The sequence below is a fragment of the Natrix helvetica genome (assembly GCF_964273705.1).
Source record: "Natrix helvetica genome assembly, chromosome: 2".
NCBI classification, from domain to species: domain Eukaryota; kingdom Metazoa; phylum Chordata; class Lepidosauria; order Squamata; family Natricidae; genus Natrix; species Natrix helvetica.
In genome coordinates, this window is record NC_138552.1 from 17,366,958 (window position 1) to 17,379,766 (window position 12,809).

The following is a 12,809-nucleotide window of genomic DNA, read 5'->3' on the forward strand; positions in this document are numbered from 1 at the left end:
ATAGTTGGGGATGTTTGCCACACAAAAGGCAAATGTAGTCCTTTTAAAGAGTTTAGTATGGTCTCCCCCGCCCCCACTCCCAAGCCTCTGGAGCTTGGGAGAAATAAATTAGATCTTCTTCTGCCAAAGCTAACAAGAATGCCAAAATGATACTGAGTATTTTTCATTTTAAAAGGGACAGATGCATACCTAATGCTATGAAGCTTTTTAAGTGCTATATGATACAGAGGTCAACATCAATTAAGTTGTGTCCAACTCTTTGCAAGGTCCCCTGTCCTCCACTGTCTCTTGGACTTTCCCCAAATTCATATTTATTGCATTGGTCTCCTTCTCCTTTTGCCTTCGATCTTTCAGGGTCTTTTCCAAAGTGTCCTCTCTCCTCGTTTAGGTGGCCAAAGGATTTGAGCTTCAGCTTCAATATTGGTCTTTTCAAAGGACAGTCAGGATTGATTTCGTTTAGGATTGTTTGGTTTGATTTGCTTGCAGTCCAAGGGTTTCAAGAGTCTCTTCCAGCCCCACAATTCGAAAGCATCAATTCTTTGGCCTTATGTCCCAGCGCCCACAGCCATGCACTACTATTTAAATATGAGCCAGCAGTGTGCAGCAGCTGCCAAAAAAGCCAACACAGTTCTAGGCTGCATCAACAGAGGGATAGAATCAAGATCACGTGAAGTGTTAATACCACTTTATAATGCCTTGGTAAGGCCACACTTGGAATACTGCATTCAGTTCTGGTCGCCACGATGTAAAAAAGATGTGGAGACTCTAGAAAGAGTGCAGAGAAGAGCAACAAAGATGATTAGGGGACTGGAGACTAAAACATATGAAGAACGGTTGCAGGAACTAGGTATGTCTAGCTTAAGAGAAAGAAGGACTAGGGGAGACATGATAGCAGTGTTCCAATATCTCAGGGGTTGCCACAAAGAAGAGGGAGTCAAACTATTCTCCAAGGCACCTGAGGGTAGAACAAGAAGTAATGGGTGTAAACTAATCAAGGAGAGAAACAACTTAGAACTGAGGAGAAACTTCCTGACAGTTAGAACAATTAATCAGTGGAACAGCTTGCCTCCAGAAGTTGTGAATGCCCCAACACTGGAAGTCTTTAAGAAGATGTTGGATAGCCATTTGTCTGAAATGGTATAGGGTTTCCTGCCTAGGCAGGGGGTTGGACTAGAAGACCTCCAAGGTCCCTTCCAACTCTACTATTGTATTGTATTGTACTGTACTACTGGGAAAACCATAGCTTTGACTGTCTCCAAGGTGCTTTTTCAGGAGGCAACTGGAGTTCCTTATTTTTTCTTTTGAAGACGTTTTGCTTCTCATCCCAAAAGCTTCTTCAGCTCTGATAGGATAGTGTGGAATGGAAAGATCTATATCTCCATTATGGCAAACCTATGGCACGCATGGCCGAAGTGGCACACAGAGCCATGTTGCCTGGTATGCGCGGCATCGCCCATTCCACTTCCGGATTTCTTGAGCACATGCACGCTTGACGATCAGCTGGCTGTGCCAGAAACAGGAAGAGCTCGTCTTACGGTTCCCAGCTTGTGGATGTGCGCCCACCAGCTGATCGTCACGCATGCATGCGCCCCAGTAACCAGAAGACTAGCTGGCCGGCGAGCATGCACATGCTGGAAACTGGAAGTTTATTTCCCGGCATGCGCATGCCCACTCGGCAGCTTCTCTTCTGGGTTGCACGTCGTACTCCCTTTTCGGCACTCGGTGCTGAAAAGCTTCGCCATCCCTGATCTATCCTGTCAAAGCTGAAGAAGCAACTGCCAACCTAGCGGTTTGAAAGCATGCAAAATATGAATAGATAAATAGAGTTTGTCAAGGAAGCTTACTGCATTCTATGTTTTTATGCTGGCCACATGATGACAAAAGTGGCTCTCAAAAAATACAGTCTCCCTCGGCTGAGAATCAGAACTGAACACTGCCCCCTTGAGTCAACCATGACTGGACAGGGGAAACCTTCAAACTTTTAAATAGGCCATCTCTCTCATGTATCCCGACACACAACACACAGTGGATGCCCTCGGGTTGGGAGCTTGTGAGAATTGAAGCACAATAAAACTGGAGGGCAGTAGGCTGTTTCTCTTTTTCCTCTCCCTGAAACGGGTGATTAAAAACAGGAGAAAAAAGTGAGTGATTCTTTTATCTAAAAAAAAAAAGACTGAGTGTTCCACTTTTCAAATAGAAATGCAATTAAAACTCTCTGTATGAGACACAAGTACTCTTTGTACTCCGAGAAAGCAAATGTTTCCATGTCTGTTATTTCAGAAGTAATGAAAATTTTGAAGTACAACATGCTCTCTTCTCCTGATCTGACATTATTACTGCTGTTCTTTCTTGACAGGTATATTTAAATTCAAGTCCACCTCCTTCCTGCTGCCTTTCCCGTCCCTCTTTGCTCTCAACGCAACCATTTCATTTAACACGGTGGCCAGATGTGCCAAAGACCTTTCTACCATTGATGCATTCGCAGGGGTCTGCTTGTAAGTACTGGGTGTCCAGATGTAAACATGTGTCGAAAAGGATATTCCAGCCATTGCCTCAAGGCATCAAGACTTCCACAGTAATGAACTTCTGTTTTCCCTAGGTTTATTAGTGTTTTATTCATCATTCTGCCAGTTGCTGGAACTATTTACAATTCGGATCTCTGGAGGAAAGCTAAGGGCAGCAAACAGCCTTCAGATGCAAATTATGGCAGCACGTCTTCAATGCAAAAACATACTAGTACATCAAAAACAGAGACGACACAGACTGACGAATCCCTACCAGGGATATTGCCACTGGTAGAAGGTTCAAAGCAAAGTAGGTGTCTTAATATATATTGTTAAAAATTATATATATTCAAGAACAATGTGCATAAGGCATTATGTGTGAACTCCAAAAAGGTAGCCATGGTTTAGCTCATTGTCTCCATGTTATGAGCAGCTAGGTTTTTGTACTTTGAAATAAAAATGACAAAATGTCAAGTATGATTTAAGGACCATAAATCTTCCAACTTTATGGACTATGCCCGAGATGGCGAACCTATGGCACGCGTTTCCCAGGTGGCACGCGGAACCATTTGTTAGGGCACGCGAGGCGTTGCCTGGTCAGCTGGCCAGTGTGCATGCGCGCGCTGGCAAGCTGAGTTCAGCCTTTTTTTAAAGTCATTTTTCACCCTCCCCAGGCTTCAGAGGCTTTATAGCAGCCTTGGGAGGGCAAAAACAGCCTCCCCCGGCCCCTCCGGAGCCCAAAAAACCCGGCCTTATGGGCAAACCGGAACTTTAGAAACAACTTCTGGTTTGCTTGTAGGGCCAGTTTAATCCCTCTGGAACCTTCAGGGGCCTTCTGGAGGCTTCCCTGAAGGCTCTGGAGGATGAAAAATGACCCTACAAATTTGCTCGTAGGGCTGTTTTTAGTCCTCCAGAGCCTTCAGACCTCCTGAAGATCCTTGAAGGCTCCGGAGGATTAAAAACGGGCCTATGAGCAAACCAGAAGTCACTTCTGGTTTGCTCATAGGGTAGTTTTTTGTCCTCCAGAGCCTTCAGGGAAGCCTCCTGAGGCTCCTGAACACTACAGAGGGCAACCCAGATGTGACTACTGGTTTGCTCGTAGGGTCTTTTTTTGCCCTCTGGAGACTGCAGGAAAGCTCCTGAAGCCTCCAGAGGGCCTCCGGGGGGCTGTTTTCGCCCTTCCCAGGCTCCTATAAAGCCTCTGTAGCCTGGGGAGGGCGAAAAAAGCATGCAAAAATGGGGGGGAGCACCTGGCATGAGCGTGGGGGGGGGAATGCATTGCATTATGGGTGCGGCATGCCCATGCACGACCCCCCTGCACTCCTCCCGCTTATGGCACGCGAGCCAAAAAAGGTTCGCCATCGCTGGATTATGCCCTCTGAGTTGATTCTCTATCTTGTTTCCTACTTGCCCTACTCAAGGTCATTGACCTTCAACTCTTAAGCTTTAGGCCATAAAATATGACAATAGCATAGATAGTAATAGTAATAATAGTAGTAGTAGTCTGGCCATGTACTACATATGTTGATAATTTCCGAGCTGGATTATTGCAGCATATTACACATGATATTGCCCTGGGAGACAATTCCATAGCTTCAGTTGATGCAGAATTCAGCTGTCTGAATTTTTCTGAAATAGTCGTCTTTCTTGCTCCAATTTCAATAGAATAATGCTGGTTGCCTATTTGTTTCTTGGTCAATTTAAGATGTATTTATTTATCTTATTCTCTTACAATCAAGCTTATCTTTAAAGCTCTTGGTGGGTTGGGAGTATCATATCAGAAAGACCAGCTCTGCAAAATAGCATTTGTGTGTGCCTAAAAGTTGTTTTCCTTAGGGGAAGTTCATTGCTGGGGAATTTTGAGAGTTGAAGTTCACCCATCTTAAAGTTGCCAAGTTTGAAAAACATTGATCTACTTGAAGCACCTGAGGACATTCTCCCAAAGAATAATTTTGTTCTGAATTTTGATACTTTGTTATATTTGCACTGGCATGTTTAAATAGAATAAATTTAAACAGAATAAAATAGAATTCTTTATTGGCCAAGTGTGATTGGACACGCAAGGAATTTGTCTTTGGTGCTCTCAGTGTACATAAGGAGAATAAAATACATTCTTCGTGCAACACTTAGTGGTAGTCAAGGGTACTAATAAGCTATCAAATCGTGCTAGGAAACAAATAAAAACAATATAAATTGAAAGATACAAGCAACATGGTTATAGTCATAAGTGGGGAGACATACTGGTAGATACTAGGAAGGAATAGAAGAATAATAGTAATACAGTAATACAGTTTATTCATTTAAGTTTATTCATGCTTTCATACATTGCAGAGGAATGGATACAACCTCTGCTACAATTAATATTTTGTGTTTTGGTATTTTAGGTACCTTGGATTGCATTATGAAGTGTTTTTCCCTGCAAAAAAATCTTCCAGCTATTTGGATGACCCAATCTTCTCAGGAGGTCTCCTTGGCTCTAAATGGCCTTAGATCATTAAGTCTTTTGTGGATAATTTCTGGACATACAAGCCAAATGACAGCATGGCAGAATTTAGGTATGATGCCAAAGCAAATCTAGTTCTCATTTAAAGGAAATTCAATCCCCCTGTGGTAGTAAGCAAGGGGCATTAATAAACATTCAAGGAAGATGCTGAGGGCTATGAAGTAACTGTGTTACATCACGTACAGGCAGAGGTGGGTTCCTACCGGTTCGGACTGCTTCAGCCAAGTAGGTAGTAACTTGGCCACCCACACCCTCGAACCGGTTCTATCGGCAGTGCCATAGGCGGCGCCATCTTATTTTTTGCTTCTGCGCATTTTTTCACTACTGTGCATGTGTAGCGCATATCGAGCATGCATGCGCCCGAAGCACATCCCTGAGCGAACCGGCAGTAAAAGAATCCGGAACCCACCCCTGCATACAGGTGAAGCTGGGCTTTGGACATTGCTGCTTTAAGACCTATAGGAGTGATAGTGAACCTTTTTGGTCTTGGACATGGGTATCAAACTCAAGGCCTGCAAACCGGATCTGGTTTGTGGGGTGCTTAAATCTGGCCTGCGGGGGTGGCCTGGAAATATCAAAGGGCTGCCAGGGCCTCTGCACGCCTGTTTTGTGCCGGCAGAGTGGTTCTGGAGGCCTGGGAGGCTAAAAATGGGCCCTGCGTAGGCCTCGTGGGGTGTCCACACAGCCCATTTTTGGCCAGCAGAGTGCTTCTGGAGGCCGGGGAGTACTGCGGAAAGAAAGAAGATAAGGGGAAAAGTGCATGTTGAGCCTATGTCAAAGGGCCGCCATGTCCATGCCCACCATTACCACGTCCACCATGATCACACCCCTCATTTTAACCCTGGGTTACAAATATTCTCTTTAATTGCTGTTTTATTTCATAGTTAATATTCTGGATTGTAGTTGATAGGATGTGATTTGTTGGTTAATGGTCTTAAGGTGCCTCCGGCACAGCGGTTCTCAACCTGTGGATCGTGACCCCTTTGGGGGTTGAATGACCCTTTCACAGGGGTCGCCTAAGACCTCTAGGGCCTAGAGCAGTGATGGCGAACCTATGGCACGCGTGCCACAGATGGCACGCAGAGCCATTTGTCAGGGCACGCGAGGCGCTGCCCTGTCAGCTGGCCAGCGCGCATGTCCGTGCTGACCAGCTGAATTCACCCTTTTTTAAAGCCATTTTTTGCCCTCGCCAGGCTCCAGAGGCTTTATAGGAGCCTGGGGAGGGCGAAAAGAGCCTCCCCCGCCTCCCCCGAAGGCCCTCCAGAGGCTTCATGAACTTCCCTGAAGCCTCCGGAGTGCAAAAAACCAGCCCTATGGGCAAACCGGAAGTTCGGGAACGGACTTCCGGTTTGCTCGGAGGTTCATTTTGACTGCTCTGGAGGCTTCAGGGAAGCGTCCTGAAGGTCCCTCAAGCCTCCGGAGGGCTTCCGGGAGGGCGGGGGAGGCTGTTTTCGCCATCCCCATGCTCCTATAAAGCCTCTGGAGCCTGGGAAGGTCAAAAAAGTATGCAAAAAATGGGGGGAGCGCCTGTAGTGTGTGCATGCGCACTGGGGGGTCAGGCATTGCATTATGGGTGCGGCATGCCCCCACACTACCTCCCTGCGCTCCTCCCACTTATGGCACGTGAGCCAAAAAAGGTTTGCCATCGCTGGCCTAGAGTCAATAACTGGAGAGGGGAATTAATTCGCCTGATGTTAGTCAACAGAAGCATTCTCCAACCTCGGTGTGGAAAGGGTGGCGTTTTGCAGCGACAGCCTCCGCACCGTAAACAGTTGGTTTCTGGTGCTTTCTGAGAAGTGTGGTCTTAAAGCACTCCTTTCGCCTGCCAAGATGCCGCCAGCTCCAGGATTAGTCGGTCACGTGTTGCCTGCCCAGCTCTACAGAGGCGGCCCTCGGTGTAGTAGACATATGGCGGTGGGGAGCTTGAAGAAGCAGGTCCGTTTTGCCCGGTTGGAAGAAGAGGAGGGAGCGCGAGAAGAAGCGGAAGCCCTCGGGGACGCCGCTGGGGAGGATGCGGCCCACCGGAGATTCGCCGCCTGGAAACTCGGCGCCGCTTGCCCTTCAGCTGGTAGTAAAGGTGGGCGATGGCAGCGGGCAAAGAAGCCGGGCAGGTGGCGGCCTTGGCGTGGGAAAGCTGGCAGTGGCGGCTTCCTGCCGGGCACTGAAGTGGTGTATTTCAGCTGCTCTTTGCGCCACTTTCCCGGGCCTAGTAAGGAGACGGGAAAGCCAGGCAGGCGAACGAGCTGGGCAGCGCGTTGAGTGACAGCTGGCTTTGCTCTCTGACAACCCCGCAGGTGCCTTGCCCTTATGGCCCATCCCGCAGCTTCCTGGGAGCAACAAAGGAAGTCCGGGATTGGGCGCTGCCCTCTGACACCCTTGAAAGTGCGAGAGTCAGCAGATTCGATTGAGCTGCCCCACTGCTGAGAGATCCGGCGGGGATCTCTCTGACATCCTTAAAAAGCAAACGTTGCCCTGCTGGAATAGGGACAAATGTTCAAGCCTAACATACAGGTAGTCCTCGATTTACCAGCCCACACTTGAGCCCAACATTTATGTTGCTAAGTGAGTTGTGGGTTTTGCCCTGTTTTACCATTTTTCTTGCCACATCTGTCGAGTGAATCACTGCAAGTTAAGTTAGTAACACTGTTGTTAAGTGGATCAGGCTTAACAATTCATAACAGTAGCAAAATTACAGTTATGAAGTAGCAACGAAAATGATTTTATGGTTGGGGGTCACCACAACATGAGGAACTATATTAAAGGGTCGCGGCATTGGGAAGGTTGAGACCCACTGCTCTAGGAGATCTTTTAACATATCAACAGAGTTTATCAGCATAATTTTGTAGAACATCCAAATGTTCTTTTCACATATCAACAGAGTTTTTAACAGCATAATTTCATGGAACATCCAGATGAGACTGCAGTCTATCTGTAAAGCCATCCTTTAAAATGGAAACATAGGGTTATTGGGTGGGATTTTATTCTTAGCAAGAATTTTCAGGATAGCTTGGATTTTAAGTTACAGCCAGTCCTCAACATAATGACCTCAACTGAGCGCAAACTTTCTGTTGCTAAGCGAGACTTTTGTTAAGTGAGTTTTGCCCCTTTCTACGACCTTTTTGCCACAGTTGTTAAGTGAATCACTGCAATCGTTCAGTTAGTAACATGGGTTGTTAAGTGAATCTGGCTTCCCCGTTGACTTTGCTTGTCAGAAGGTCAAAAAAGAGAATCACATGACCCCACTGTCACTTGTCATGAGTCAGTTATCAAGCGCCTGGATTTTGATCACATGACCATGGGAATGCGGCCGTGTGAAAAAATGGTCATGCCCCTTTTTTTCAATGATGTTGTAACTTTGAACGGTCACTAAATGAACTGTTGTAAATTGAGGACTACTTGTAGTAGGATTCCTTCCATATTTCTCGAGCATACGTTGCACTTTGCACCATGAACATATATTTTTAAAAATATATTCCGAAGAAGGACGCAGCAGCTCAGTGGCTAAGACGCTGAGCTTGTTGAGCAGAAAGGTCGGCAGTTCAGCAGTTCGAATCCCTAGCGCCGCATAACGGAGTGAGCTCCCGTTACTTGTCCCACTTCTGCCAACCTAGCAGTTCAAAAGCATATAAAAAATGCAAGTAGAAAAATAGGAACCACCTTTGGTAGGAAGGGAACAGTGTTCCGTGCGCCTTCGGTGTTTAGTCATGCCGGCCACATGACCACGGAGACATCTTCGGACAGCGCTGGCTCTTTGGCTTTGAAACGGAGATGGGCACCGCCCTCTAGAGTCGGGAATGACTAGCAAATATGTGCGAGGGGAAACTTTACCTTTAAGAAGATTTATATCAGAATTTCAAAATAATACAGCTGAACCATACCTCTACCTTTTTTTGAAAAAAAAAATACAGGGCAGACTCGAATGATTTATTTGGCTATGTGGAAGTGGTCGTACCAATTTCAATGTAGCCACCATTTCCGTGTACTCTTAAAAACTGCTCCAGTCCCCCCCCCAAAAAAGGGACAACAAGAAGAAGAACACAACGTTCAAAAAGTGCTGTTATATGAGACAATTTCAGCTCAGGTGACGCTGGATGAGAGTTTGTGCTTGGGATTTTATAAACAGCAGTAAACAGGCAGTTCCAGGATTTCTCTTTTTAAGCTATAGATTGGATTTATCACTAAACGTCAATCTTTTACGAACAGACATACCTCTGAAAAAGTGGAATGGCGTGCCTTCAAAAGTTGTGGATGCTCCATCACTGGACGTTTTTAAGGAGAGATTGTACAGGTTGTCTGGAATGGTATAGGGCTGTGATGGTGAACCTATGGCATACGTGCCAGAAGGGGCAAGCAAAGCCATATCGCTGGGCACATGAGCCGTTGCCTGTTGCTCTTCTGGGTTCCAGTGCACCAGCCAGCTGCTCTTCATGCACCTGGGAGGGCCAGAAACCAGAACAGAAGCAGCCCGGTGTGCATTCATGTGCTGGGAAGATAATCTTCTGGTTTCCGGCATGCATACCGGCCAGGTGGTATTCGTGCACGCATGCGTGCCAGAAACCAGAAGACCTGGTGGCCACCATGCATGCGTGTGCCAGAAACTGGAAAATCATCTTCCTGGCGCATGCATGCACATCGGTTGGCTGCTCTTCCGGTGCCCGTGCGCCCCCCCCATTTCGGCACTCAGTGCCGAAAAGGTTCATCAACACTGGTGTAGGGTTTCCTGCTTCAGTAGCGGGTTGGACTAGAAGACCTCCAAGGTCCCCTCCAGCCCTATTATTCTACGTTCCTATTTCTCAAAGGGGCCATTAAGCTCCAGAAAAAGAATTCCATCCAACGTTGGCTTCTTTTCCAAGCAGACACAGCTGCTTAAAGATAGATAACATCTGACATTTTTAAAATGCTTAAAATAAATAGTATTTTTTTTATTTTAAATGATTACACCTGATGTTGCGAAAATGGTTATGGTTAGCTCTACAAGTCCCTGTAAGTTTAAAAATAAAAAGGCTTTGATAAACGTCTGTCCCAAAATCCCCACCTGTACTTTATTTTTATGTGTGTTGCTACAGATAACACACTGGAATGGGAGGCTAAAGTACTAAAAAATCCTATCTACATATATTCTCGAAGTGGTCCATTTTATTTAGGCGTTGACACATTTTTCATCATTAGGTAAGTCAAATATTAGTAGCAATTTCCACCCTTCCACACACCTACGCCTACCTATTTATGACACATTTCAGTTTCCCGTGTGGATATGTTTGCCTTCAGTGTCCTAGTAACTCATAACAAGATAACTTGCATTGTGTGCAAAGAAATACATATCAGTACCCATGGTCCCATTGATTAAATGATACAACTTAATCATGAATTCGTAGAATAGGGGAAAAAAGAAAGAACCTCTTATCAAATTTCCACAAGGTTTATGTTCAGTTTTCTGGTATATTAATGACTTCAATTGTCCACCTTTTTAATATACTTATGCAGTTTCATTATTTAAAATATCAGTTCATTAGTTATTGAAATCAGATATATCTCTGAACATAATTTGGCCAGGAGTATCCATAGGATAAGGGACGTGATGGCACAGTGGCTAAAATGCTGAGCTTGTCGATCAGAACAGTCAGCAGTTTGGAAGTTCGAATCCCTAGTGCCGCGTAACAGAGTGAGCTCCCGTTACTTGTCCCAGCTTTTGCCAACCTAGCAGTTTGAAAGCATGTAAAAAAATGCAAGTAGAAAAATAGGGACCACCTTTGGTGGGAAGCAGGGGTGGGTTACTGCTGGTTCGGCACGCAAAAAACAGAAATTCCCACAAATACCCTGCTTCTATTGTGGTCGACCTATTCTTGCAGTAAATGAAGATAAAAAGAAATATCACAAAGGTGTTTGTTTTTTTGAAGAGGCAACTGGACTTTCTGGTTTTTCTTTGAAGACATTTCGCTTCTCATCCAAAAAGCTGCTTCAGCTCTGGATGAGAAGCAAAATACCTTCAAAAGAAACCCATCACTCTGGAGCTGAAGGAGGTAGATCTTTGTTATGTAGAATAGACTGGCCCAGGCCTTAATGGCCCATTGACAAAGGTGGGGGAGGCTGAGTTTCTGTCTCTTTTAGGGAAATATTTTGTCCTTTTAATATTTCCTAAAAAATCTCATTTTCCTAGGAGAGGGGTGGGTGCTAACTTCCTACAGTAGCACAATTTCCCAATTGTTAGGCAGCAAATATTCTTGTTATAGGACAGCGAACTTCACTTTTCAATGAAGGGAAAGAGAAACTGGCATTATGAAGTCAGAATATTTGCTTTTCAAGCAAGAGGATCTTTCTGATAGCACGTGACTAATTTCGTGTCATTTTCATCAACTATACAGTTATATAAGAAAGCATGAGGAAGAAACAAGCTTTGAAAAATAAAGTGGTAAATTTAATATGATTTTCTTTCCTTCTAGTGGCTTATTAAGCTCCTGGTCATTTCTGAAGATGGTAAATTGCTCAGGAAAAGGCATTAACTTTTACATTGCCTTGAAGTATTTATGGAATCGATTTCTCCGGTACAAGCTAAAAAATTTTTCTTTTGAAATGGTTTGTTGAAGTGGGGGGATTTTCCACCTAACGAAGTGGACATGGAGTCATTTTTTTTTTCCCATTTGCATGCTGTGCTGATGGTGCACATGATTTGGCGATGTTAAAAAAAAGGAAGCACAAGTGCATTAGCATGTCCATTTGGAAAATTCTGGGGAGAACAATTTTCATTTGCAAACTATAATTGAAAAGATAGTAAAAAAGGAGGAGGTTGAAATACCGTGGGGTTTCTGAATATATACTGATAAAGTTCTAGCTCATAAGAGATGTATCTGTGGTTGAAAGGAGAAAGTGTAATTAATTGATACAGCAATACTAGGGGATAGTAGAATAGAAGGCAAACAATTGAAGTTCACAAAATATCAAGATCTAGTTCCAGTAGTTATCGGCTCACTGGATGCCACCCCCCAAAAATTTGGACAGTACTTAGAAAAATGACCAAATTTCCATCAACACTGCTTGAATCCATACATATATTACAACGATACATTATGGGATACTAGGCCACCCTCCTCCCAACTTAGAAATTCTAAATCTAAAAAGTTAAATTAATAAAAGCACTTTGCTATATGGAGATAAGTTAAAGCCATGGTGGCACAATGGTTAGAGGGCAGTACTGCAGGCTACTTCTGCTGATTGCCGTCTGCCTGCAATTTGGCAGTTCGAATCTCACCAGGATCAAGGTTGACTCAGCCTTCCATCCTTCCAAGGTGGGTAAAATGAGGACCCAGATTGTTGGGGGAAATAGGCTGACCCTGTAAAACTGTTTAGAGAGGGCTGCAAAGCACTGTGAAGTGGTATATACTGTAAATCTAAGTGCTATTGCTATTGCTAAAGAGGGTTGAAAACGTTGAAAGAGTGGTTGAAAAAAAGTCAAAATAGCAGTCCCAGTGGTGCAGTTTGATGTTCACCTGGTTTTATGCGGTGGCAGGATTCAGCCAGTTCGCACTTATTCAGGAGCACTGGTTGTTAACTTTCTAAGCAGTTCAGAGAACCGGTTGTTGGAAGAAATCTTTTTTTCCACTTTACAGGGCTAATCCTGTAAGGAAGGCAGGAAAGAAACATTCTGATGTTGTTTCTAGCCTAATCTTTATTTCCTTGCTTACAGAAACTGCCTCTCCAGTTAACCCTTATTACATTGTAACAGCTAAGGCGAAGCGCCCGTCAACCTGAGTGACATTGAGTTGGCCACGCCCACCCAGTCACATGACCACCGAGCCACGCCTAAC

At 44.8% G+C, this 12,809-nt stretch overlaps 1 protein-coding gene across 1 annotated transcript in view; it reads left to right on the forward strand.

Annotated features, from left to right (window-relative positions):
* Positions 1-12,809, forward strand: part of LOC309387705 (O-acyltransferase like protein-like) — a gene marked incomplete at its 5' end in the record, with an annotated part of 29,378 nt that overhangs the window by 5,266 nt on the left and 11,303 nt on the right. Inside the window, 5 exons of the mRNA XM_081944426.1 lie at positions 2,357-2,495; positions 2,600-2,814; positions 4,889-5,059; positions 10,074-10,176; positions 11,448-11,549. Coding sequence (XP_081800552.1) covers positions 2,357-2,495; positions 2,600-2,814; positions 4,889-5,059; positions 10,074-10,176; positions 11,448-11,549 — 730 coding nt within the window. The remainder of the gene's footprint in view (positions 1-2,356; positions 2,496-2,599; positions 2,815-4,888; positions 5,060-10,073; positions 10,177-11,447; positions 11,550-12,809) is intronic.